The 27,625-nt window shown below is 31.8% G+C and overlaps 1 protein-coding gene across 2 annotated transcripts in view; it reads right to left on the bottom strand.

The window, feature by feature from the left end:
• The window catches only part of LOC148282922 (xibalbin-1-like), a 220,861-nt gene that overhangs the window by 30,366 nt on the left and 162,870 nt on the right, over nt 1-27,625 (bottom strand). For both annotated transcript variants that reach the window (XM_088224296.1, XM_088224297.1), the window contains exon 4: nt 20,366-20,432. In XM_088224296.1, coding sequence (XP_088080422.1) covers nt 20,366-20,432 — 67 coding nt within the window. The remainder of the gene's footprint in view (nt 1-20,365; nt 20,433-27,625) is intronic.

The raw sequence follows: 27,625 nt of genomic DNA, 5'->3' as shown, positions 1-27,625 counted from the left end.
ATTAAGCATCGAAAAATTAAAATCGATTTACTTGCATAAGCCCAGTCCGCTTGTGTTCTCCCTGTACTGACATATGGCTGTGAAACTTTTGTGTTCACGAAAAAAAAATTACACAAATTATCAGTGACACAGAGAGCCATGGAAAGGAGAATGCTGGGTATTTCGTTGAGAGACAGAAAAAGCAATACATGGATTAGAGCGAGAACAAAGATCACCGATGTGGTTCATAGGGCTGCCAACCAGAAATGGAGCTGTGCTGGTCATATAGCCAGAATCTTAGACTCTAGATGGACCAAAAAAGTCCTGGAATGGCGACCCAGAACGGGTAGAAGAAGTGTCGGCAGGCCTCAGACAATGTGGTCTGATGACATAAGACGAGTTGCAGGAAGTGGTTGGATGCGGTTGGCTCAGGATAGGGAAATATGGAGACTAAAGGGGGAGGCCTATGTTCAACATTGCACAAGAGACGGCTGATGATGATGATGATGATGAAGCCCAATCCGTATTGCAGTACGGAATAATTGGGTGGGGTGGTACTTTTAAAATAAATATTTTACCGGTCGAAAAAATACAATAATTAATTTTAAAAGTTATTTAAAAAACCGTCTACTTTTCCCACTCTACAATTATTTTTAAAAAATAAGGCATTATGTATAAAATTGTTTTTATAAAAAGAATTGTTGGCTTCAAATACATAAAGACAAAATTAATAGTAATGTTTCCAGGTCACAAAACGTAAGTACGCGACCTAGAACAGGTGGTAATATCTTAATTCTCAAATTAAAAACAACTACAGCACAACATCATTATACTTACAGAGGAATATTTTTCTTTAATGAAACGAACAAAGAAAATATAAAGTGCAGTCAGTAATACAATATATTTAAGAAAAAAGTGAAGAGTTACATTTATAATTTTTCTTTGCGTAGCACTGATTAAAAACACCATTTTTTTTTGTAATTTATGTGTCATCAAAATTAAAAATAAAATAAACAAACTATTGTAAGACGTCACTCCCCATTTTGTATAAAAGAATTTGTTTTTTCTTTTACGTAATGGGAAACTTTAATGTAAATACTCACTTATAGATTAAAAAACTACTCTTACTCAAATGAAAGACATAACCCCCACAATACATCACATACAAATAATATAATCACTAGATCCTCAACACATAAACAACTTAAACAAATACAAACTAATACCACTTTCGGACAAAGGGATTTTTAGTATTATTCAATTAAAATCTATAACCTACTTCCACTATCTATTAAAGCAATTAGTAATGAGAAAATGTTTAAAAAGGCTATAAAAAAATGGATAGTGGAGCTAGGTAGAAGTAAAATGGATTGTCTCATTCGCCCATACCAATGCTGAATCAACTGCTCCACAACTGTATAGCTTATGTTAGGTTTTTGTTGTTTTTATTGTGTGTTTTGTAATATAAATAATATAGATGTACATAAATACCTTGTTTTTAAAACTGTCTGAATATTCGTTAATTATGTTTGTTTTTTAAGTGAGTCTTCTTTGTTTATTCTCAAATGTAATTAAAAAAAACTAAATTGTTAAGTGTCATCGGCACGGGAAACGGGGCAGTTAGGTCACATTATTTTTATTATTAATTATAGTTTGTAAGGAAAAATATGAATAAATAAAATAAAATAAATAAAAATATATGTATTTAATTAATATAAAAATAATGTATAAATCATAGAATTAAGAATAGTCCAGAAACCGCATACGCACATCAAACAGAAGATTCTCACCCGCATGAATAAAGGTTTCAGCTCTTTAACTTCACAAACATAAACAGATGAAAGAATTGAAGGAATATAGATGTTCAAATATGGGCAGAATGGTGAATGTTACACAGTGTGTAAAGTGGCCACTTAAACCAGTCATTGACAAGTCATAAGCCCTGTAGATGCCTACACTTCTATATTACCTTCTCTTAAATGTTCTTCATCTCTGTTGTAATATGTTGATCATTACTTTTTGATGTAAACAGATAAAAATATATTCTATTGAAGTAAATTTAATGAACCTTGTACTTCCTACATAAATAAAATAAAATAAAATAAATAAAACAAGTTTGTTTTGAACCACCTCTTTTTTATTTTTTTCTAGCGACCGGTTTCAAAGCTTCTTTATCAAGGTATACACAACCAATGAATTCTATCCTATTTTATTTTATCAGTATGCTGCCAATTGAACTAATAAATCAAATGGCCCCTTAAGCTATACAACTTTTTAAGCAAGGACATATTGGTGAACAAAATGAAAAACAATATTTTCAAAGCTAGAGTACATAAAATGGATTGCTAAAAAGACTAGACAGGAAGCTAAGGAATATGTTTCATATATAAGAATATAATTTTAGTTTCTTGAAAATCCTTTTTCGTTTTATTGATGTAGGTATGTTTTAATTTTTTGAATGTTTACACAATTGATGTGAAATTATGTACAATTATGTATAAATAAATAGTACACTAACACTCCGGAACGTGCCTGTGGGCCAGTGGAGTGGCTATATCCATAAATAAAAATAAAAATATTTTGAATGTACCGTACCTATAGTATAAACATTTTTGCTAACCATGTATTTGTATTTTATATTGGTTTAAATAAATAAATTAATCTTTTTGTCTTGAAAGGATAGTAATGTGAGATGGATACGCCCAAAACTAGACAGGAGTGGACTAAATGAAATATTGTTTCTTTATTAATTTTTTCGCATCATGATTCGCTTTTTATATTTCTAAGGTAAAACTTGTTTTTCAGTTTATATTTTTGTGGACCCGGCCCTTAGGGGACTGTTAACACAGTCTATGAATACGGAATAATATAATCCTCAACGTTGGCTGCGTCCCTTTTCGGTAGTTAAATAACAAACACTGTTCAGAGCAAGAAAATAAACTTAATGGCGTTCAGGAAATTCGACGTTCATCATTCAACAACCGAACAACCGTATCTATTATTCCGTTTACACACCTTTGCTCCTTTTGACGGCCAGTTAGAACTCGGAAATCCTGAGAATTACGGAATTGCTAATCCTTTTGGCGTGAACTAGAGGGCGGGAAAGCAAAGTAGCGGGGGCGAAGCCCTAGCTTCAACAATATTTTCATTTCATTTCATGCTATTAGTGATGTCCCATCTCTGTTGCAATCAATTTCTTTTCACGTTCCCAACCGTGTCACTAGAAATCAAAACCTACTATTTATCAAATGTTTTAAGAGCAACTTTTGTTTTCATGCCCCAATGTCCAGAATGTGTAGATTAGTCAATTCGTCACACAACTTGGAATTTTTTGGGAAAGGTCTTCCGGATTTTCGTAGATCTTTTGGGCACTAAAACAGCGTAGGATGAAGATGGATTGGCATGGTTTAGCTCGAAATCTTATATGTATATATTTTATACAATTATTTTATTGCTCTTGATTGTCTTTGCTACATAGTTTTATGTTCCTTTTGTTCAGTTTCTTCTACACATGTTTCTTCATATAACTGTTGTAATTGGCTTAGCCCGTATATAAAATAAATAAATGAATATATTTGACCAATGTTACCTTAATTTGTTTTTTTTTTGCGCCGGCTCTGTACAGACCAAACATTACTTAAGATAATATAAGCGAAAAATGTTCGGGTTTAGTTTGGAATACATTTTAAATACTTATCAAAGGCAAATATTTTTACCCTCTTTAGGGCAGTTTACTTAGAAAGGCCAAAGTAAACCGATGGATTTGTTGATTAAGGGAATGCAGATGGTGAAACTACTACATATTTCAGGCTTTTTCGGGTGCGTAAACATGGTGGCAAGGGTGTAGAAAGGTTCGTTTGTAATACATTGGTGGTGGCCACTTTACACACTGCCAGTCTGCAAGCATTTGAAAATACTCAAACATTGTTGAATTAATACCTGGCAAAAGAAGAAGTATAAAAATTGGAAAATGGTTTTCAGGCGTTGCCTAGTAGGTAATTTGGTTCAGCCGGATGAATCTCGCCCACGTGATAAAAGTTTCAGCTCTTTTAGTTCACAAAAGTCAACAGATGGAAGAGTTGAGGAAATGTGGATGTTCAAACATGGGCAAAATGGTGAATGAAACATAGTGTGTAAATTGGCCACTTAAACCAGCCAATGACAGGTCATAAGCCCTGTAAATGCCTTGACTTCCATATTTCCTTATTTAAGGTATTCTCCATCCCTGTTGTAATTTGTTACTCTTAATGGCTCCCGAGGGGGGGAAATCCAGTCTTTTGTTTACTAACATTTGGACAAACTCAAATATTGTAGTTTCAAAGTGTTTTGCTTCATCTACGTTATTAAGAAATTATTGTTTGTTTTGTAATTCAAATGTTTAATAATTTTATTTTGTATATTTTCGATTATTTATGTATGACAATCATAAAAAGGATTAATCTGCATATTAAAGGTACGTTAACAATTCATGATAACTCCGAGGTTCTTAATAGACTTGAACATACATATCTAAATGTATATTTTCGATTTTGTAATCAAAGAAGATAGGTAATGTATATATGTTTATGTTTATAAAAGCCATGAACACTAATAAAATAAATAAATTTAGTGGTAAAACAAATGGGGTGTTTTTATTTTCTCCATAGGAGTGATAAATGAAGAAAAACAGGTATATTTTTATTTTATCTGATTTATTGTTGGAAAACTTCAATTTCGTTGTGGTGTATAAAGAAAGAAACAAGTGTCAGAATCGTATAAAGTTGAAAAGATTTTCGCTGATGTTGAAATTTTCGCACGTGCTCAGCGATACAAAAACCTTCCAAGATAAGCTTATCTCCCGAGTGACATCTATTCGAAAATGACTCTAAGTAACATAAATTGCTAGTGAATGTCAAGGAATTTCATCCCACGAGTTAAAGAAAAATAAATAGCGAATTTTATGTTTTCTCGTAATATTTTAAGATAAAAAAAAATAAAGTGTAAAAAAGCATTATTGGACGCCTCACGACAATCCATTTTTTTTTTGAGAATACAATAATTGTAAAATTTCATCATTAAGACGTTCGACATTTATTCGATCTTTAAGATTTTTGTAAAATTTCTCCTATTCTCCTCTCTGGATGCGAATCACCTCAGTAAGGCCCAAAACAGTGAAACACTGAGTTTTGAGAATAGGTGTCCCAGAAAAATCTCGAGTGGTTGGTGGTTGGTGGTGTGTAAAGTGGCCACTTAAACCAGCCAATGACAGGTCAAAATCCCTGTAAATTCCTAGACTTCCATAAACCCTTCTCTAAAATGTTCTGATAAAATAAAAAAAAAATGGTTATAAATTAAGTTGTTTAATATTTAATTTATCAAAATGAATAACCCCAATGAAAGTGCAACAGATTTAAACAGATTTGACAATTAACAAAGAGAATATGGAAGTCTAGGCATTTACAGGGCTTATGACTTGTCATTGGCTGGTTAAAGTGGCCACTTTACACACTGTGTAAAATATTCCCTTATTCTCATTCCATATTCCCTTCTCAACTATGATTTACCTCTGTTGAAATAAATTGAAATATGAATAACTCCCTAGGGAGGAAATCCAGCCAGTCTGCAAGCATTTGGACATACTCAAACATTGTTGAATTAACTACCCGGTAAAAGAAGAAGTATAAAAATTGGAAAATTGTTTTCAGGCGTTGCCTAGTAGGTGATTTGGTTCAGCCGGATGAGCACGCATTTTTTTACTTTTTAATATCTATTATATTATTCCAGAGGCCTTTATTTCAGTCAAAATAAAATGTACACCCTCACACAGGCCATGGATTTGTGGTATTGTTATGCACTGTCAATTATTGTCACAATTTCAACATCCGACCAACCTTGCCTGGCCTACATCAGTATTCCTTTATCACCCGCCACATCTAGACCTAGTGTCTGTCCGCGTGATTATTGTGTTAACCGCCGCGCCGTTTTATATGTATTGTCCGTCCAATCGCGCCAGTGTGGTGCCAAGAACTTGCTGCAGAAGGCTTTCCGAGTTACGCGTATGCGGTGCCACATCCCTTGTGTCCAGTGTCAGACCCAATCGGGTGCTGGAGGAACGAGAAAGACTGGTAAGGGTAAGTGGCTTCCCTTTCAGTTCGTATTCCTTGTTAGGGGTTGTGATCGGCGATTGATACCGCGTACCTTGTCGCTACTAGGATACTTTTGGTACAAAGTTAGTATGGAAATACTATCCTAATTCTACCACTGTAATTAATAATACCTTAATGTCAATGGTACCAATATTCAATACAGGAAATCCGTAAAAAATCTTGGAGTACTAGTTGATAAACATCAATGCTGGCGAGCTCATACTAATGAACTTAGCCGCAAAACATTTTTCAGTCTACACCCTTTTTAAAAAGTTGCTAAAATTCTTACCAATTAATACTAAACGCACTCTGGTACAAGCATTACTACTATCTATTCTAGATTACGCTGATGTTTCCATGACTGATTTAAGCTGTGAGAAAATCGATAAACTTGAATAACTTCAGTGGCTCAATCACAAACTATCGACGTGCTAATAAGCGACGTGATAACATTTCTCACCATGGTTGTTTATCGTATTCGCGATCACAACAGAACATTCATGAACACCTAATATGAAATGTCAAAAAATTTACGTTTCGCGACGTATAATCCTGCTGCGCAATCACATATTTGAATTTCACCGGTGTGAATATAGAAACTATTCCAAATTGCTTTTTTTATTTATTAATTTATTATTTATCATGCTATTTATTGCATAAAGCCGGCTGTTGACAAGCCAAATGTCAAGAAAAGCAGTCGTCATAGAAATTGTTATTTAATTTTCCCTTTTTTTGTATAAGATACTCCTTACTATTTTGCAAATGCAATATAATGTATTATTTTTTATAGTAAACGCCGATTTTTTGCCAATGAACTGTATTTATTTACGAGGAAAACAAAAAACAAACCGACACGAGCGTTGACTCAGAGATTACACACGCGTTGACTGACTTATGACTGCGATAACTTAAGCATGTTCATTATTGTTTATTGTGGTCGCTCAAATGCTTAGCACGTCGATAGTTATTTGTGATTGAGCTACAGAATACATGCATGAGGTATATTTTTAGTCTAAAGAAATATGACCACATTTCTGATTATCGTAGGCAACTGAAATGGCTCAAAATTAGACAGCGGAGATACTATCACTCCTTCTCACTTCTGTTCAATGTACTTCATAGTCCTAACGCTCCTATATACCTGCGCGAAAAATTTCAACGGTTACCGGTTCATGGTTTACCTCTTCGTTCTAATGCTCAAAGCACTCTCTTAATACCCATCCACAATTCCCCTTTCTTCTCTAACTCATATAGTGTCCATGCCGCTCGACTGTAGAATTATCTCCCATCCACCATCAAAGATGTTACTAAATTATCTCTGTTTAAATCACGTCTGAAGACTTATCTCCTTTCTCTTCCTTTACCTCTCCTACTTTCCTCTTTCCTCTGTTTTCACTTTTCTCATTAAGTAATAGCACTGATTTAAGGTAATTTATACACAAGTACATTTATTTATTTATTTGTTATATATATACGGCCTAAGCCAATTACAACAGTTACATGAAAAAACTGAAACTGAACAAAAATAACATACAACTATTTAGCAAAGACAAACAAGGGCAAAACAATAATAATATACAATATATTTAAATAAATGAAAGATCAAAAACTTTGAGCTAAACCATGCCAATCCAACTTCATCCCACACTGTTTAGTCACGAAGAGATCTACAAAAAGCCGGAAGATCTATCCCAAAAAATTCCAAGTCGTGTGATTAATTGACTAATCTACACATTCTGGACATTGGGGAATAAAAACCAAAGTTGCTCTTAGAAGATTTATTTAGATTTTTATAAATCTTTAGGTGTTTTTTACCTTTATTTTCTATTGAATATGTTTTAACTTTAATAGTTAAAATAAAACTTATATTCTATTGGTTGGTTGGAAGAAATTACCATGTGACAATAAGCCCGCCAATGTACAATTAACATTATGTACAAAAAGTTCAATAAATAGATTTTAAAAAGTAATAAGGTCGGTTTTCCCGTCCTTATTCGGACGTAACTATATACCAGGTTTATAAGTAAGCATGATATTTATTTTCAATTAATTATAGTAGAAGCTGTAGGGCTTCGTTTTCGCTATTTCGCGCCGCGCATGCGCAGGGGAAATTTGTTTTCCTCAGCTACAAACATTATCAAGTAATGAGAATGGAAGAAAATTTTTAAAAATAAATAAATCTTCATAATTAAGTGTAGATTTTTAGTTCATTTTTATTTCCTCAAAAATTTTCTCATCAATTATCAGTTTAATAATAAAAATATTAAAATACATCAACAATATGTTCATATACCACTGATTTTCTCAAATTAAACAGTTTGGGTAAGTCGGAAGAAACTGCCTGAAGGCATATTTATGAACGAGTATGCAAACTGTATATTATGTATTAAGTCTTTAAATAAATAAAAAAACGGCAGTTTGTGCCTTTTACATATAAACATTCTACATCAGAGATGGAAATCATTTTAGAGAAGAAAATATAGAAGTCTGGGCATCTACAGGGGTTATGTCCTGTAATTAAATTATTTTATTTTATTTATTCATACAAATACATATATTAATACATTACAACGGACATGGAGAACATTTACAGAAGGAAATGCAGAAGTCTAAATATCCACAGGGCTTATGACCTGTGATTGGCTGGTCAAAGTGGCCACTTTACACACTGTGTAACTTTCACCATTCTGCCTATATTTGAACATCTACATTCCTTCGACTTCTCTATCAGTTGACGTTTGTAAAGTTAAAGAGCTGAAACCTTTATTGTTGCCGGTGAGATTGATTTGATTGAATTATTTCACCTACATACTAGGCAACGCCTAAAAATATCTTCAATTGTTATACTTCTTCTTAGAAGAGGTGGATTCATGAACAATTTTTTGAGTTTGTCCAAATTTTTGTAGACAAGGACTGGATTCAACCCACTAGGGAGCTTGTAATATTAACATGTTACAACAGACATGAAAAACATTTTACAATCTCACCCGCAAAAATAAAGGATTTAGCTCTTTAACTTCACAAACGTCAACAGATAGAAGAGCCGTAGGAATGTAGATGTTCAAATATAAGCAAAATGGTGAATGTTACACGTTGGGTAATGTGGCCACTTACACCAGCCAATTACAGGTCATATGCCCTGTAGACGCCTAGACTTCTATATTTCCTTCTCTAAAATGTTCTTCATGTCTGATGTAGTAAGTTAATATTAACAGCTCCCTCGGGGGTCAAATCCAGTTCATTTCTACATAAATTTGGACAAACTCAAAACATTGTTTTAACATATTAGTTGCAAACACAATAATACACATACATGGAAGTAGAGTTTAAGAAAAATATAGCATTTAAAACAATTTATTACTTCCAATTATTTATAAATTAAGAAGTTTGAAAACATAAACACTATAAAAATTACATAAAAAGTTAAAAATATATTGATAGAAAATATAATTTTTTTGAACCTGTAAAAAATACAAATCAATAAAGAAATTAAAACAATTTTGAATGACATTAAACGTAAAAAAATATTTTTTATTAATACTATTATTTGAAACCACCTCTTAGGTAAATAGTGTTTTTTTTATTATTTGAAAGATATAAAAGACATTCACTAAGAAAATATTATGTACTAAAAACACCTGCTTATAAAGAAATCAAAACAATTTTGAACAATACCAAATGACAAAAAAAAAATTGTACTTTGCTAGTAAAGAATAAATGAATCATGATCAAATATATTGACAATTATTTGTATAAGAGTATAAACTCTATCGGCTAGATAAGAAATACAAATTTGTGTGTGAACCAAAACCAGAATTGTGGATTGTGGACTCGATTGCTACTCTCAAGTAAAATTCATAAAAAAAAAAAAATCGAGTGGAGTAAAGTCCGCCTCGTAGTTATGTGGTTTGCTCGTTCGCCTACCTTGCTCGAGGTTCTAGGGAGGACTGGCGTGAAATGTTTGCCAAAATATAATATGTGTCGTTTTTTATTGTCGGTTTTAAGATAAATCGTTCTTACGGGGATAAAATGAAAATAACTTTCATTATTCGAATGCTGTTAAAATCATTGTCTTTTTGCATTTTACTTACCTACGCTTATACCTATTTTTTACTTTGCTTTTTGGCCCAAAAATGTTATAATTTTTGAAATTATTTAATGATGTACCTACCTACTATTAGTTATATTACTATTTAATAATATGCATACTTCCAGCTTCTATTATTTTGCACCCCAACGCAAACAGGGCTCTTGGCCTCATAGAGCTTAGGATACGTTATTAGACTATTCTCCATGGAACGTAAAATACCTACCCTATTTTACCCGTTCCTTTCCTATTGAAAGATAAAATCAAAATTTATATATATAAGGGTTAACGCGCTTGCTATTACATCATTGAGTCAGTCAGACATCTGAAATCAATATAATAATGATGTAACAGTTTGACTTCGTCGACCTTACATTTTCATAAATCCCGTGACATCACGTGATCTAATCTGAGTCGAAGATTGATCACGTTCCTCCAACAGATTAATTCTGATTTCCAACAAAGATAAGAGACACCCCAGCGCCAAAAAGATACGATCATGGCACGTCACAGCCTCTGACGTCATCTTCCTATCTGGACCGTAGTTGCAAGGAAAAACGTGACGAAGCTTAGATGAAAGACTTTGACATTAAGAGGATTATTTTCCGTTACGGTCCTAAAATAATATCCTTTGAGTATCTTCTTAGGTTATTTTTGATATTCTATTTTCAAAACTCCATTAAAACGATGATAATTATCAGAATGTTTAAGGGGTCGCTAACGAGGATCCCAGCTCTCAGAAATCCCGGGATAGAAGGTTAAAAAACACATCCGGGATTAATGTAGTATTACGTATTTATTATTTTTTATGCATACGTTTCTAGTGAAATATAATTTGACGACTGTTTTCGACTTGATGGCTGCTCTCAGGTAAATATCCTGGATATAGAAACCGAGCGGAGATAAGTCCGCCTCGCTGTGGAGTGGTTGGCGCGTTCAGCTACCATTCTGGGGCCCTGGGTTCGATTCCTGGCAGGGTGGACGTGAAACATTGATTTTTAAGATAAAAATTTATTGTTCCTGGATTGGCGCCTGAAACGTGAGACTGATCATCTTACCTTCATCTAACGAATGATTTAAATGCGCTGCATTTGGTTAATCAATGCAGTACCATTTGCACCACTGGTTGCGTAAAGGGAAACGGTGATGATTTTCAAACTAATATATTATTTTTTTATTTATTGTGTATGCCGACAATTGGTGGAATTCCATATTAAATTTGGTTATGTATCCAAAATAAAACACGTTTATTGAATTTTAATTCTATTTTTAAAAAAATATATACAAAAGTGTATATTGTGAAGCGTTTCGTTTTGTTAGGACATTTTCAAACATTTTTTAAATGTCATAACTAGTCGAAACGCGTCACAATATACGCTCTTGTATATTAAAAAAAATAAAGTAGAATTAAAATCCAATAAACGTATTTTATTTTGGACACATTTCCAAATATATATTTTTTTATTGGAAAGGTCTATCATACTGATGTTAGCATTATATGAGGATAAAAATAATTGCGACTAACGATAAGGATGTAATATTAAGGAATAAATCTTATTATCTATATTATATTTCACGGTTAATCAGTAAAATCCTTTTCAGATATTGAAAAAAATAAGCAAAGAAGCCAATAATCTCAATGTAATCCATACAAATTTTAATACAGCTAATATATTTGATTAATATTATCTAGCCTATATTTGAAACTGTTACATAATAATTTAATGTCGAACATATTTCAAGATAATATGAATAAGGAAAACTTCACCCAATTATGGAGGTGAATCCTTAAGTACTCCCACAAGGACGAAATTTAATGAAATTTATCTGATTATGGATTTCACGGCATTGAGATATAATATATTTCTGGCTCATTTTCATCATCTAATGGAGCGCGTGTTTGGAGTTTTACCTTCCAGTCTCATTTGGGTAAGTTTATGAAAAAAAAAATATTTAAAGCGTTAAAGTTGAGGTTTTTCATCATAATTAAATAAATAAAAAAACAACTTTGTTTTTAACCTCTTATTTTTTTTTCTACTGACCGGTTTTAAAGCAACATAAGCTTCTTTATCAAGGTATAATTTAGTCATGGATCTTATCCTATTATATTTTAACAGTGTTTACATAAAATTTTATCTAAATATATTAATTTAATACTTTTTTTTCACTATTTATTTGATTTAATAGCATAATTATACATTTTTACAATTTAAAAAAAAAATCACTTGTTATATTTTTACTAAAACTAAAATCCCCCCAAGCCACTTTTTGTAGCTTGTTGGTGAAGATTATATTTATACTGACTTAATAATATTATTTACATTTATAAAAACAATGAATAACATATAAAAATTAACAGCCGGAAAGATCAGAATAAACATGTTTATACAAATAATAAAATATAAATTTATTTTTTAAATACAAGAAAATACATGAAAAAATAAAATATTTACACCTAAGCTAGTATTCATATATAAACTCTTGATCGAGTGGCCACTCTCTTATTTTGCTCTTGTTACAATGTGAGTTAAATTTAAGTTCTTTTGGTAATAAATTAAAAATTCTAGGTACTAAATATTTGAGAGTTCTATTTCCATATTTATTGCATACTTTTGGTACTACCAAGCCATCATTAGACGTGAAGCGTGTATTATGGTTATGTTTGAGAGGAAACTTGAATGCATTACTAAGAAATCGTTCCAAAATGATGCAAAGCCACAGTAGTCCTCGAACAGGCAGAGTTTTGATTGTTTTGTTTTGTACTTCACAAAAATATATTACATAATTAAATAAACAATGTATTTCTCACGGCAATCGAAATACACATACACCCAAATAACACAAACAAAAACGAAGGGCTGAAATTAAACCCAACATGGTTCCCGGCACTACGAACTACAAAAATGACACGAAATGTGCCTGCTGCCGACTGCGACACGGTACAACTTATTAGTAAGTAAACAAATTTTATTTTGTTGTCTACGAAACACAGTTTACTCTGCGATGGTAATCGAAACGTCGTAACATATACATTTCGAAAAAATATCCACATACATTATTTATATAATGATACCAAATACATACCCATAAAAGCATTATTTGCCCCTGTTAATAAATAATTAAAATAGTTTAAATATAAGTATTCTCCATTCGCTAAATAATTAATTATTATGCAAAAAGATTAATGAGTTATTTTTGATCTACAAACAATAAAAAAGGGTTATTCAGTGTTACAAATTAAATTTCACTACGGACAGCTAGAACCATTTCTTTACTGTCTGATTACTGTCAAACTCTGACAGCTAACTTTTAGAAGCTGAGATTTAATATACGTTTTATTAAATGCTTTAAACTCATTTAAACCCTACTGTCAGCAATCAAAATAAAACGTCGTTTAAGCTGTATACGTATTTTCTAGCTTTTTAAAATATTTTTAATTTATTATTTGAACGCCTTGCAGGCTTTTACATATTTAACGTATATGTATATATAAAGAACAGACATATATTTTACACAAAAGTGGCAACAAATTGAAAATGAAAAAGAAAAGAAAAATATATGAAAACTTATCTTACATATAGTACATACATACATATATTCCAGTAGAGAGAACAGAAGTTCATTTTTTTCCATGTTATATTAAAAGAATCTTAAAATTAAAGGAATACAGATATAAGTTAATAAAAGGTATACAATATAAAACAACGTAGTATTATTTAAGTATTTACATTTTAAAAAAAAACATTATAATTATCTGCGTTTGGTTAAGACCTGGATTGCGTTTGTTTCTAATTTGTGTATAATTTTTATGGGCCTGCCACACACTCGACGAGTGGCATGGGAAGTAGCGAAGAAAGGAGGCAGAGACGTAGTGTGGCAACATTACTTGCTATGCCGTACGTCATGCTCCTCGTCGTGCCCACTGCTCCCTATTTTGTTGGTTTTTTCAGAGCGAGTCAACGGACCGGCAATATGAGCGCGAGTGGTTGGCCACATAATCGCGCGGTCGCAGTACGCATCGAGCGCTCACACAAACGCACGCGTCATTTTTGAATGATGATATATTGATGAATGATTGATATAATTAGCTGTAATAAAAATGCATAGCGCGCACGCTGCCACAGTTTCATCATCCATTGTATAGAACGACAAATGACAAGCGCGGAGCGTCGCGATAAATTGCACAAGTAGAGCAGTGTGTGGGCATAGAGGACAACATCGGGCGGGAGGATAGCAGCGCGAAGAGCATAGTGATGAGCAGCGCAAGGAGCATAGTTTGGCGGGGCTGTTAGAAACAGTTTTAGTACGTGACTCATTAGGCTTACTAAACGATTAAGCATTGACTTTGTGATTTTCCATGTTAAATAAAAAAACTACCTGTTTGTTTGTGTCATTTAATCAGACTCTAACCTAGAACCTCAAGTATACTAAACACTAATCAGAGGCAGTCTGCACTTCCAAAGGTATAATTTTAGCTGAATGTGTGATAAAAAAAACTAAAAGTAAAATTCTAAATAGGCTGTAAAAAAATTATGTTCAAATTGTGTTGGAACAACGCATTACATTAAGCAAAAGACGAGATATTTTAAAACACAAGTATTTAAAAACATTTTTTTAAAAGGTTAAAAGATGTAACAGGTTGATTTGTAGGTACTCTGATAAAAAAACGATTAAATCATTCAAAAATAATAAATAAAGATAAAATACTGCTACCATATAGCATAATAAAACGTATTTGAAAATAATATGATAATTTTTATCAAAAAATTTACAGTGGGTATTATTTAAGTGCAGGAAAAGCAAAATAGAAAAAGTAATTGTGATTTTTACAGCACTTGAGTAATGTAAGTTATTATGATTTTTTCACGATAAGAATTTCCACTCTAAAAACTGACAATTGGAAATGAAACATATCAATTTCACCATACTCGTTTCCGAGCCAGTGTAGTCTGACGATTGGATAATTTACAAAATTATTCTGTACAATTTATAAAAATAATAGTATAATTCATGCTTTCTACAGCAAATACGACATCATTATTTAAAAAAATAAGATAAATATATCACGTCTTGTAATCTATTTAGACTCATGTGACATCACAGCCACAATAGTGAAATGTTTGATAAAAAATAAAAAAACATTTGGGTGTATGATGAAAATTTGATGTAGGTTCCGTAACTAACTTTCAGCATCTTTTGAAATTCAATTTTATTTAATTATTTCAACAAAAAGTTAAGGGTCGTTTCGGAGAAATGGGTTATTTGCTTTCGCAGTGGGAGGCTGTATTTTTTAGGTTTTAATTTCGCCGTGTAAACATGGGCTATTATTGGTAGCAGGAACTCGATTGGAAATCCAACCCCCGAGGCGCGAGAAGTACGTACAGGGGGTAGTTGTTGTCACCGCGGGATTTTCTATTTCATTACAACCATTAAGTGAAGTGGCGTTGCGTGATATTTAGTCAACCCACATAAAACTTAAAATTGAAGCTTTAAGTTAAATTATTAAGGCTGTATGTAGCAGGCGCGTGCGATGAATAATATCAGTAGGGATGCTGGCAATAAATACTCGTGCTCTTACTTTTAGTAGGTATTATAGTAGATATAGGTAGATATAGATCAATTCATTAATTGACTGTCCTGATTTGCTGGAGTTGGTGTGTTTCCGTGTACCTGGTTGACATACCCGCCACAGACCTCCTGTTTGTTCTGCTAATTCTAGGACCAACAATCACATGCACGTGCTTATCCCCAGGCTCCATAGATACGGCAATCAGTATGAGGACAAGGCTGATATATTTGATTCTGGACTTGATAGTTATAAAATGAGTCTAATTTCTTTTTTTCTCTCGCAATATTATTTTAAACTTTTCTTTATATTTAATAATGTTTTTTCTTTTTTATTTTTTCATATTTATGTATTTTTTTTGTTTATATTTTTGGTTGCTTATGTGTATTTACCCTACTTGTTACTATTATTATGGTTATGCAATTTATTTTTTTTTGTCATGTATTTATATTTGTATTTTAAAAAAATATTTATGTTAAATATATGTTAAAGGCAATTTATGCCGTTTATGTAAAAATAAATGAATATTATATAAATAATTTATCGTTGGTTTGATATAAATTTACGGAGCCCAGCAGCAGGCGCGTCTAGCGGTGAAGTTGTAAACATTAGGACATTACCTAAAACTCAAGGTGTTCTTATATTTTGGCAAAATTACAATAATACCCTATTTAAAACTTCATTCAATACGTTATCAGTCTTTTTTTCTTCGCATTACACGAGTTGGATGCTCTTATCTCTACGATCTTCGAAAGAAACAAAAACGTCTCGTAAATAATAAATTAACCCAAAGTTTGACAACAAATCATAACAATAAAGATCAAAAGCGTCGGGCAAAACTTTCGTATATTGGAAAAACTAGTGATAAAATTGGACAAATAATAAATAAAAATAAATGCACTGCAGCCTTTTACAATAATAATTCCTTGGTTAATTTGTTGGTAAATACAAAAGACGAAAAAGATAAGTTTTGCAACTCAGGAACTTACCTTTTTAATTGTAACGAATGTAAAAATACATGCTACGTAGGCCAAACGGTTAGAGCATTTAAAACACGCATAAAAGAGCACATACAATCACGGTCTAATAATAAAGATATTTCAAATTTTGCCAATCGTTTAATAGAAAACAAACATTCCTTTGAATTAAAAAATAATGTAAAAATAATTCATATTGCACCCAAAGGCCATAAACTTGACAAATTAGAAATTCTCGAAATTAATAGATTAAAAAATAAACCCGACGTAGAATTACTTAATGCACAGATAACACACGTGCATTCTCCGTTACTTTACCCATTGTAATATATTTTTACTAATGACTTTTTACCTTTTGTTTTTCAGAAATCATAATTTACAAAAATTACACTCACGAAGGATGGGACACTAAAAATAAAATAAAATACTTTATCATATAACTCATTAAAATGTACGATTTTCATCACTTACTTTTCGCTTCTTCGCAGACATAACGAAGTTTGTTGTTTTGCATAAAAACCCAATAGCGTTATTAAAAAACAAGCTTAAACTGATGCGGAAAGAAACAAATAAATGAACGGTCGATGTGCGCTAGCGTAACCACAACTGTCGTCGCGTCGAACGACAAGTGTAAGCCCAATAGACGACGAGCATCTGCTTTCGGACCAATCACGTGAAGCGCTAGTACGGTTGACGTCACGTCCGTCTTACGAAACGCAAACAAATACACAGTTCGGGAGTTCCCCTAATAATAATGACAGAAAACTTGTGGCCATATGAATAAATATTTCTAAATTTGTTGCAACAAAGCGGGAAAATATTTTTCTCGACAAGTCTTGGCATTTACAGGTTACCTGTCATTGGCTGGTTTGAGTGGCCGCTTTGCACACTATGTAAAATTCATCATTCTCCCTTTAAGTTAATATGTAAAAGGTATGATCAAACACATATTATACAATTTATACAAAGAGATAATTGAAAGTTGGTTTCCCGCAATAAGTTTTTTGTGTAACTGTTGTAATTGGCTTAGGCCATGTATATACTAAATAAATATGAAAGAATTTAAGTTAAAGTTTTATTTTTACTCTAGTGGTAATTTACTGAATAAATTAATATATGGACATATACGCAGATAGTTTTAAATTATGTTTGTATATAAACGCGTCATATAAACTTACAAAAAAAAAATTGCAGTGAAACTCCAACAAACCGGATTAATAAGTACCAGACGTTGTGATATAAAAAATACTTAAACACGTCCAGTAAAGTCCATTGCAGGAAACTGCTGCGAGACATTATATAAATATATAAACTATTAAGCGTGTTGTCCAGATGTTCATTAAAATATATGTTTATTAAAATATTTGTTATTTTACAATTTATGTTTTACTTTTTTTTTACATAAAATATGATGTTCCCTCCCGTCCCGAGGGAGACATTTTTATAATATAATTTTGTCTATGAAATATTTTTTATTTGTAATACCGTTTAATAATATGCATGCTTCCACCTCTTGGCCACATAGAGTTAGGGATTTGTTATTATTTTTTGCAATACATGTATTTGAATAAACAAAATATTAAAATTTTGCCGAAGAAACGCGCCAGTCGCCAGCGTCCTTTTTTAATTTAACATCTTCTTTATTTTTTATTTCCCGATACCTATCCGGATGCTTAACAATTTGAACGATTGAAGCCCGGATAAATGAAGTAAAACTATATGTTATTATCAAAATTTCTAATAAATTTTCTAAAAAATAATCAAACGTACCCATAAAAAAATAATGTCAATCGGAAGACACACAGATATACCTAAAGCAATCAATAATTAGCTAGGATATCAGAAATTTCAAATTCAAAAAGTTCTAGAATTTTTTAATCAACAATGGCTGTCCAAATCAAAAACTTTATGGCAGGTCATTTTGAAAGAATTTTTGGAGAAATCGGCATTACGTAAAAAAGGGTGCTATCTTTAAATTATTAAAGACTTTAATTAATACATATTTAGAGCATTTACTTTGATATTTTTTACGTAGGTACCCTCTGATTTCAGCTAGTTTTGGAATTAAAGTGTTACTTTTATGGCGTTTCAAATCTTTATATATATAATTTCTTTGTACGTGTGATGTCACCGTACTCCTCCTAAATGGCTTAACCGATTTACGTGCGGTTTTTAGAGAATATAGATCTTTGCGCTGTGCGTGTTCGTAGATATTAAAATCTCCAATCGATTATGTAAAAAAAAAGTTAGGAGCATAAAGTTTTATTCATTGATCTACCAGGGTTGCATTTGAGTAGAATGCATTTGCAAAAAAATGGAAAGATGTTGTTGTTTTGTATGTAAAAAAAGTTTGTTTTTTAATGTTTACAAACAGCATTTGTTTTTTGTGGATCTCAATCAGATTCTTTCCGTAAATTAATTTTTATTTCTACCCATGTATTTCTTTTTATTTAATTTTTAGTAACACTAAAATAATATTAAATTCAATACATTTTTTAAAATCGTATTCCTTCATAAGTACACCCTTTTGTTAGTGAGACGACCGGAGTTTGACGTTTGCAAAAAGAATGCCATATTTGAAAAAATATTTGTTTTATGTTTTGGAATTCAACCATTAACAAGTACCTACTTAAATTTATTATTTTTGTAATATTATCAACTTTTAGTTTTGGAATTTAATCACAAACAAGTACTTCTAAGGCCCGGTTGTTTGATCGTTAGTAAAAGTAGAGTTTTACTATAGTTTAATTTATTAACGAATTTGGTTTAACTATCGTGCTACTATCAATGCGTTATTTCATCCGCGTTTTTATTTGAGTGAAATATAATCACTGTTTTTTTTATTCCAAATCTCAAAAATGGAATATTACGTTTTATTCATTTTTACACATTGTTACACTGTGGAATGTGACTTTGCAAACCTCAAAAAGGCGAAGAAATTAAACCACGTGACAACATGGCATATTTTTTTTCTTTTCTCGGCAAAAGAGGTAATGAAAAATACACCACAGCACCAACACCAATTGAGAAAAAAACTTTCTTGGATTTTTTTCTTGCAACTGGCGGGAATCGAACCCGCGACGCCAATTTCACAGTTGGGCGTCTAACCAATTGCGCCACGTCGCCTGTTGAAAACCGTTTTTTTTTTTTTACCATGCAATTAATTGCTCTGATTTTTGTATATCTGAGAACATTTTGTATATCCAACTCTGAAACATTTTGTTAATCCAATTTTCCTTAGCACTGAATTTTCTCGTTATATCGTAAAACAAAAAATATTAATTTTCATGTCTCGACTTAATATAAAGGTCAGTGTCAAAACAAGACTTATGTTTATTCATATATTTACAATAGTTTATAATTAATAATACCTTATTTTTAGTAACGATAGTTTTTTTATATAAGTTCGATCGTTTTTTGATATGCTTCAAATACTATTGGAGTATATTTTTTTGTTTCACAGTACCTTTGTAGATAATAGCCTAAAGCCAAGAAACTCTTTCGAGTCAGAGATTTTTCAAATGAAGTTATAAAAAGCAACTGAAGAAATAAAAAATCGAATATCGATTTGTGCAATAACGGATGAAGTGTAATGGAATAAAGGCAGTAAACAGGAAATGAAGAAACTTACTTCTGGGCGTTCTGTAACAACTGTTCTATTGCGTTTTCGGAGTAGTCGTCTGGTTCTATGGCTTCGTCTGAAAAGGAAAGAAAAATCAGATATTAAATGAAATGGGATAACAGCAATTTCAATAAAAGTAATCAACAGTACAGTACATACTCGATCATAGAACAAAATTTACACAGAACTTGTGACGTTAACAAAGTTTGTTACGTAATTTTTAAACAGTTTGAACACTTGTAAAAGTACCAATTTCCGAATTCATCATAACTATTTTCACAAATACAAAAGTTACTAAATACTCCACTCTGATGATGCAAAAACAATGAGGAAGTTCAGTGGTTTTTAAAAAAAAAAATATTTGTTAATAGACTGTTAAACTAAGTCAAAATTTTTTTTTTTAATCTTTATATATCGTATTATCGGCGCTACGATTTTTTAAAGTTTTGTATTTCTGAAATAACTCCGCGTGTAACGTCAGAGGTTCATTTCCGCTTATTCTCATTCAGTTCTTCCCATTGGTCCAGAAGCGACAAGCAGACCGGAAATCTTCCATAGCTCTTAGATTATAGGTTGATTCACATGAACCAGTGACGTCATTTGAAGTAGTGCGTTTTTATCAAAATATTTATTATTATTTTTTATTTACATTTTCAAGAAACTTTGCCGTACAATTTAATGCTCTAATTTTTACCCCGCGTACGAAAACATTTTTTGTATCCAATTTCCCGTAGGGCTGAAGTTCCTCATGAAACATTAATACAACCTTCGGTCAAAGAGGATTGGCCTACTACTCGGTTTAAGTATACAATCTACTTCCATTATCCATAAGGACAATTAGTAAGTACTCACAATATAAAATTGCTATTAAGAAATGGAGAGTGGAGGTGAGTTGCGCACGGATCGATGAGTGAATCAAGCCAAATAGGTAAAAATTAGTGTACTGTTTATGACATTTGGTTTACAGATCAATATGAATTGGTTTTGTTTTATTATGATTATTTTAGTTTATATTGCTTATTACGTGAATGATAATTGGGTTAATTAGATTAATTACGTTTTAATTGTATTATTATGTTAACTTTCTTAAATAACTAATTGAAGGCATGTTTCACTTATTGCTAAATGTTTTCCTCGGCACGGGACACCCCAGTGAGTGAACATCATTCTGTATAAAAAAGAAGATTAACACTGTAAAAGTATAAATAAAAATAAAAAGGACATGATTTTTGAATTGAAGAAATATTTTGTTGAAAAGTACTTTGAATAAATAATATTATTTTAAATAATTAAACTATGTAAAATCTAAAATGCGGTTTGCGTAAAATCACTCAAATGCTCAAATTTATCATCAATGTTTAGTTTGTCCAATTTTTTGTATAAAAGGACTGGATTCAACCCCCTAGGTAGCTGTTATATGAACATATTACAACGCAGATGAAGAACATTAAAGAGTAAAATCTAGGCATATACGGAGCTTATGGCCTGTCATCGGCTGGTTTAAGTATTCGATAGCGGTTTCAGCTATTTAACTTTACAAACATCAACCGGATTTGAAGGAATATAGATGTTCAAATAAAAGTGAATGTTGCACAATGTCTCAAGTGGCCAATTCACTAGCCAATGACAGGTCATTAGCCCTGTAGATGCCTAGACTTCTATATTCCTTTCTCTAAAATGTCTTTCATCTATGTATCAATACGAGTATGTTCATACTAAAATTTACTTAGATACTCTTGTCTTTATATCAGTAGGTACCAATTCATAGTAATAGCCTGCAGAAAATAAAGGACATGGGGCTTAAGAAAGAGACTGCTGGCATGAATCGGCTTATTTCGACATTGTAGAGCGTCGTCTCTGTCGAACGAGTCAAGTATCTGTATGAATGACAAAGACGACGCTCTACAAAGCCGAAGTTAGTCGATTAGGCTGAAGTCTCTTTCTTAAGTCCAATATTTATTTTCTATCAGCAACTGTAACAAAATTTAGTCTTAATTTTAAGAGGCGTAAAAATGGATTATGTTTAAATATATAAAACATTTAAATATATTTTTTATCAGAAATATTTTGAAAAATTATTTTAATTTTCTAATACCGACTTATTTATTTTTTTGATCTCGCGATTTTGAAAGAACGGCGTTTTAAAATGAATTTATTTCATCTATTCGGGATTTTTACAGTTATTACATAAAACATAAGTAGAAATATATTATCAATACTAGAGCCAATTAAAAAAAATCTACTGTTTATCTATTAATACATAACACATAAGAAAAGAGTTTACAAAATTGTATGTGTGCGATGTTTGTATTTATGTGTGTGTAAATGAATGTGTGTGAATGAAAGGATGAGGGTGCGAGTATGTGGGTAGGAAAGTAAAAGAAATGTAATTTAAAACGTGTATTTTTATTGAAATGTGTATAGGAGAGAACTTGGCCAGAGGTTTGATTGTAAAGAAAATAAAATAAAAATAATATATGAAATAGTTTATTCCTACTTTCGAAACTTTTATAAAAATATTTTTCTTAAGTACGTTATGATGTTTTGATTGTAAAAGTAAAGAAAGTTTTTAAACCTTATTCCGAATAAAGAATTTTAATTTAAAATTTAATTCGTACATATTAAATAAATAATGTGCAACGAGCCCCATATAACACGGTAGGTAATTACAAAATGCACTGCATACGATGTATTGTCAACATTAAACAAGGTAGGTATGACGCGTACGTTAAAACACGAATGACAGTATCGTATGGTTTCCATACTCTTTATAAGACTACAGCCTAGTATTATATATAAGCGGATATATCTTATATATCTGAATGGGGAAGGCGAAACAAACTTAGGTTTAATGTTTCCAAGTGTTCGGTTACGTCCTTCACAAGGGCCCAAAAAACTCTTTTTTTTTCGCTACAAAATGAATGACCAGAATCTGATACGAACATCACATGTTAAGGATCTGGGCGTTAGATTTGTGAGCACCCTGACATTTCATTAACACATAGAGACAATCAGTGTTAATGCATTGAAGATGTTAGGATTTGTTCTGCGTACTGCCAGGGTTTTCAAAAATACCCGCGTACTGAGAACTCTTTACAAATCCTTGGTGGGAAGAAGACCCGAGCGTGGCTCGATGATTTGAGGCCACATGAATTGAAGTACTCTCTTATGATAAAGAAAATCCAAAGAAAGTTTCTGAAATATTTCTACATGCAAGAGTGCGGTATTATCCTTGCCTCTACCGAACGAGTTTCTCCAGGGTATGCTTGGCTACAACAGTTTAGAGACTAGAATAAATGTGTTTTTGACTACACATTTTTATCGATTGTTGCGCGGTATGATCGATAATTCTGAGATTATGATAAGCATTGGTTTGTATGTTCCTGATAATTACCTAAGACAGCGTCAGCATAGATTCTTTCCTACTCCGATATACAGGATCAATCTGCCAATGGTTATGCCTGTTGGAAGGACTACCGTTATACTGAACAACATCGCTCTGGATATTGAGCTGTTCCATGTGTCCGAAGGGGTTTTCCGGAGAAGGATTCTCCTACTACTTTGACATGAGTCTCTTTCATGTATTTAAAAAAAATAATATGTACGTATTGAATATATTTTTGTAATGTATATGTTATATTTAAAATTAATTAATTGAATTGAATTGAATATTTTAAAAAGATTTTTATGAATTATTCCGCACGTTTTATTCCACATTTCACAATGAGATTTTTTTCTTTTAATGCAAGTGATTTATGTTAGTTCGCTTGTTTTCTATAATTTCTTTCTGTTATCAATTTACCTTACAGAGAAAAAAACAATCATTTTTATCGTGTTATCGAGTAGATAATATATTTTAATCCCTAAAGCTTGGATAAGCAATACTTCGTATCGATAAACCGTTTTTCGCCGGTTTATTTTGTTTCCCGCCAAGCGCCGGGATTGGCCATTTTCTACGCGAGTGGCGAAGCGTTATTGGTTGGCTCAGTGGGTTCGATTATTGAAATTTTCAAACTTGAGGCTGCCGTTCGATACGCTTATTTGGATATGTCAATGCCAAAAACAATTCAAATATGGAATAAAAATGGAATTATCGTACGAATTATTTCACCAACTCTTTAAAATATTTTACTCAATACTTAAAAAATATCACATAAATGCCTAAAAATAATTTTATTTAATTTACTTTCATATATTTTGAATTCTCTATCCTTACCTCTGTTTTGTATAAATACATTGAACTCCTTAATAAAGATACCAGTCTCGAAGATGTCGCGAAAGCGATGAAACCAGTCACTGGATATTCCAAATTTGTGGATTAAATATCGCTTGTCTTTTATTTATAAAAAAAAATAAAATGAACATCCATCAAGAATTTTCACTTACAAACTTAAATGTTTCAAACAATCTATCTTATTGTTCTATAAATACGAGTATATTCATGAATGTTTTTTTTTGTTGCGTGCGAGTTTTTATACTATTCGTCATATTTCGACGTAACTTTGGCGAGTTTGTTATCTGCACGTCCACAAAGGTTTCTGAATATATATTTTTTAAATTGGGAAATCCACGCTTCTAACATGGACAGCTGGATGTGGTCTGCTCACGCGTAGGAAAAATACTCTTTTCTTTATGGCATTGCAACGCATGCCTCCCTGGTACTCGCTAGTAATTTAATGAAAAGGATGATAGGGTGCAAAAGTTATAGAAAATAGTTCATAACTAACATTAAAAGCCCCGCCCCACCTATATTATCCGGATCTGTTTTAAAGGTCTTCTGGCCTCTTTACAGATCCGCACAACGCAAAAACGATTTTTTTCAGCTGTAATGAACGGTATTTTTTTTAACCAAATCTACACAACAGTTGAATGCTTTTTACTCAGACAAATGATGAATAATGCAAACAATAGTTTCATTTTTCATTAAATATATAAATAATTGAAATATGTATTTAACCAGTCTTAATTATTTTTAAAGTCTGGCTGACCACAAAACCTAAGATAGCATTTTGCAGAAAATAGCCTGTTCTAGTAAAACTCTGATGCTTAATACAATATGTTGTATATAAGGGTACTTGATTGTAAAGAATCACTTAATGAATTTTTTGAAATATTGGTTGAGCGCTGAGCCGATAATTTGTTTTAATGTAATTTTAGTCAGAAAAATCATATGGAAGTAGATACTGGCTAATTTTGGTTTTGTTCGCTCGCTTCGTCTTTTCGACGGATTATGTACGCCCGCCTTTTGAATTGTTAAAAGTATTTTCGCTATTTCACCGTTTAAATTTTATAACTTCGCCTTAACTCGCATAACGCCGCAAACTAATCATCTTCCATCGCCGTTCATCGTCATCCTTCGCCTCCAGACCAAATTGTGCCTGTAGTATTCATAAACACCAGTTTCCCTGATAGCGTGAGCTCATTGCCGATAAGGAGAAAGACTCAACACCAAGTTAGTCAGTGTTATTGCATGTTGATTTTCTCTGGTCCAAGTACATATCTAGTGAATTAGAGGGTTGATAGTTCATAATCGATGACACACACGTGCTAAAACGTTTCACCTGAAATGGTGTGATGACCGAAGAAAGCAATGTCATCATTTTCTATAAAATCCAATACAGCAACTCTAACAGTATTGCACATGAAATCGGAGGCATCGTTCTGCAGTACATTCACATCGTCCCTACCATGAAGAAATGAACAACAAAGAAATGTGGTATATAAACAGACCACAGGACGCAACGCCTGTCAGTCAGCCCAAGAAGTTCAGTTCAGTCAGTCAGTCCAGCTCGACAAAGTCACTCAGTTCCAGCATGTAGTTCAAGTGCTGTCTCTTCAACCCATAATCGACGTAACATTCGCGCAACACAATTCACTATGTATTCGCCATGTAACAAATACGCATTGAACTGCACCCTCCGGTCTTCTCTGTCAATCTCTAACTGAGGTAGGAACACCTACCCTCAGCAACTTAATTCCTACAGATTGTTGGCTGCATCCACTAGCTTACATTGTCGGTTTGGAGAATTAATGTATTATTCGCAATCGCAAACTTATTTCTAGCGCAAAGGTGAATTTGTTTACAAGAAACACCAAATATTGAATTATAGTTTTTTTTATTTTTATTTTTATTTAAGAAGGTAAACATGAACAGAAAATATAAAAGGAAAAAGAATGAAACCCACTAAACCACGAAACCGGCTGGTCAGCAGATTTCTTATTTTTCCATTTAAAAAAAAAACGTTGGAGAAATTATGTAAATTTAAAAATTAACATCAATATTATAACGAACTAAAAGCGTACGTATTTTTACACAAAATTTATTTACAAAAATTTAAATAGATGACTGTTAACATAAAATAATAACCAATATAAAGCCTTGTTACGCATAAGCCATTTAATTGTTTTTTTCTTAAAAGTTTTGTCAACATTTTCTTTTAAGATCTGCTTAGGAATCTTATTGAAAATTTTCATTTATCATTCAAACTTCAAATGTATGTATGAGGTGACATTCTGTATTAAAACATATTTTTTTAAATTTAAATTTTTGATTAACCCTTACGGATTTACCAAAATATTTTCACTTTTAAAATTTATATTCTACTGTTAATAATAATATTTTTAACATCCTTTGTAAAGGTGTTCTGAGTCTTTTGTTTAGTTTTGTCTGGTAGTTTATTGTATAATTTCAGTCCATGGTTTATTAGTCTCGATTGTCCTTTTCTCGTTTTAAAAGATTGTATATGATATTTTTCTGATATTCTCGTATTGTGTTCATGTTTACTACAGTTTTTTTCAAGTTTTAATTCTTCGTCTACAATTACATCAGTGGCTAATTTATGAATAAATTTTAAAGATTCTAGTTTAAAGAGTTCAGTAACATTTAATTGTTAAGTTTGTTCAAAAAGTTCTTTAGTTGCTGTTAGATAGGGAAGGTCATATACTAACTTTAATATTTTATTTTGCTGTCTTTGTAGTCTGTTTATGTCCTTTTGATATCCTGTTACATAGTAGTTGCATATAACATATTTTAGTTTTTACATAGGCTTCATACATTATTTTTTTTCCTTTATTGGAAGAAAGTTTTTGATTTAAAAAAATAGACTCGATAAAGTCGCCACTTTGCTAATTAAATTGTTGTTATGAATTGTCCATGTCAATTTTCTGTCTATTGTTAGTCCTAAGTATTTAACATGTTCAATTTCAGTTAGTCGTTCATTATTTATGTAAGCATCTACTTTGTGACATTTTTTTCTAGATTCAAAATGG

The sequence above is a fragment of the Micrasema longulum genome, unplaced genomic scaffold (assembly GCF_059751315.1).
Source record: "Micrasema longulum isolate JH-2025_06_02 unplaced genomic scaffold, ASM5975131v1 h1tg000278l, whole genome shotgun sequence".
Taxonomy (NCBI): Eukaryota; Metazoa; Arthropoda; class Insecta; order Trichoptera; family Brachycentridae; genus Micrasema; species Micrasema longulum.
Note: the sequence above shows the minus strand (reverse complement) of the source record. Positions and strands in the feature narration are given on the sequence as shown.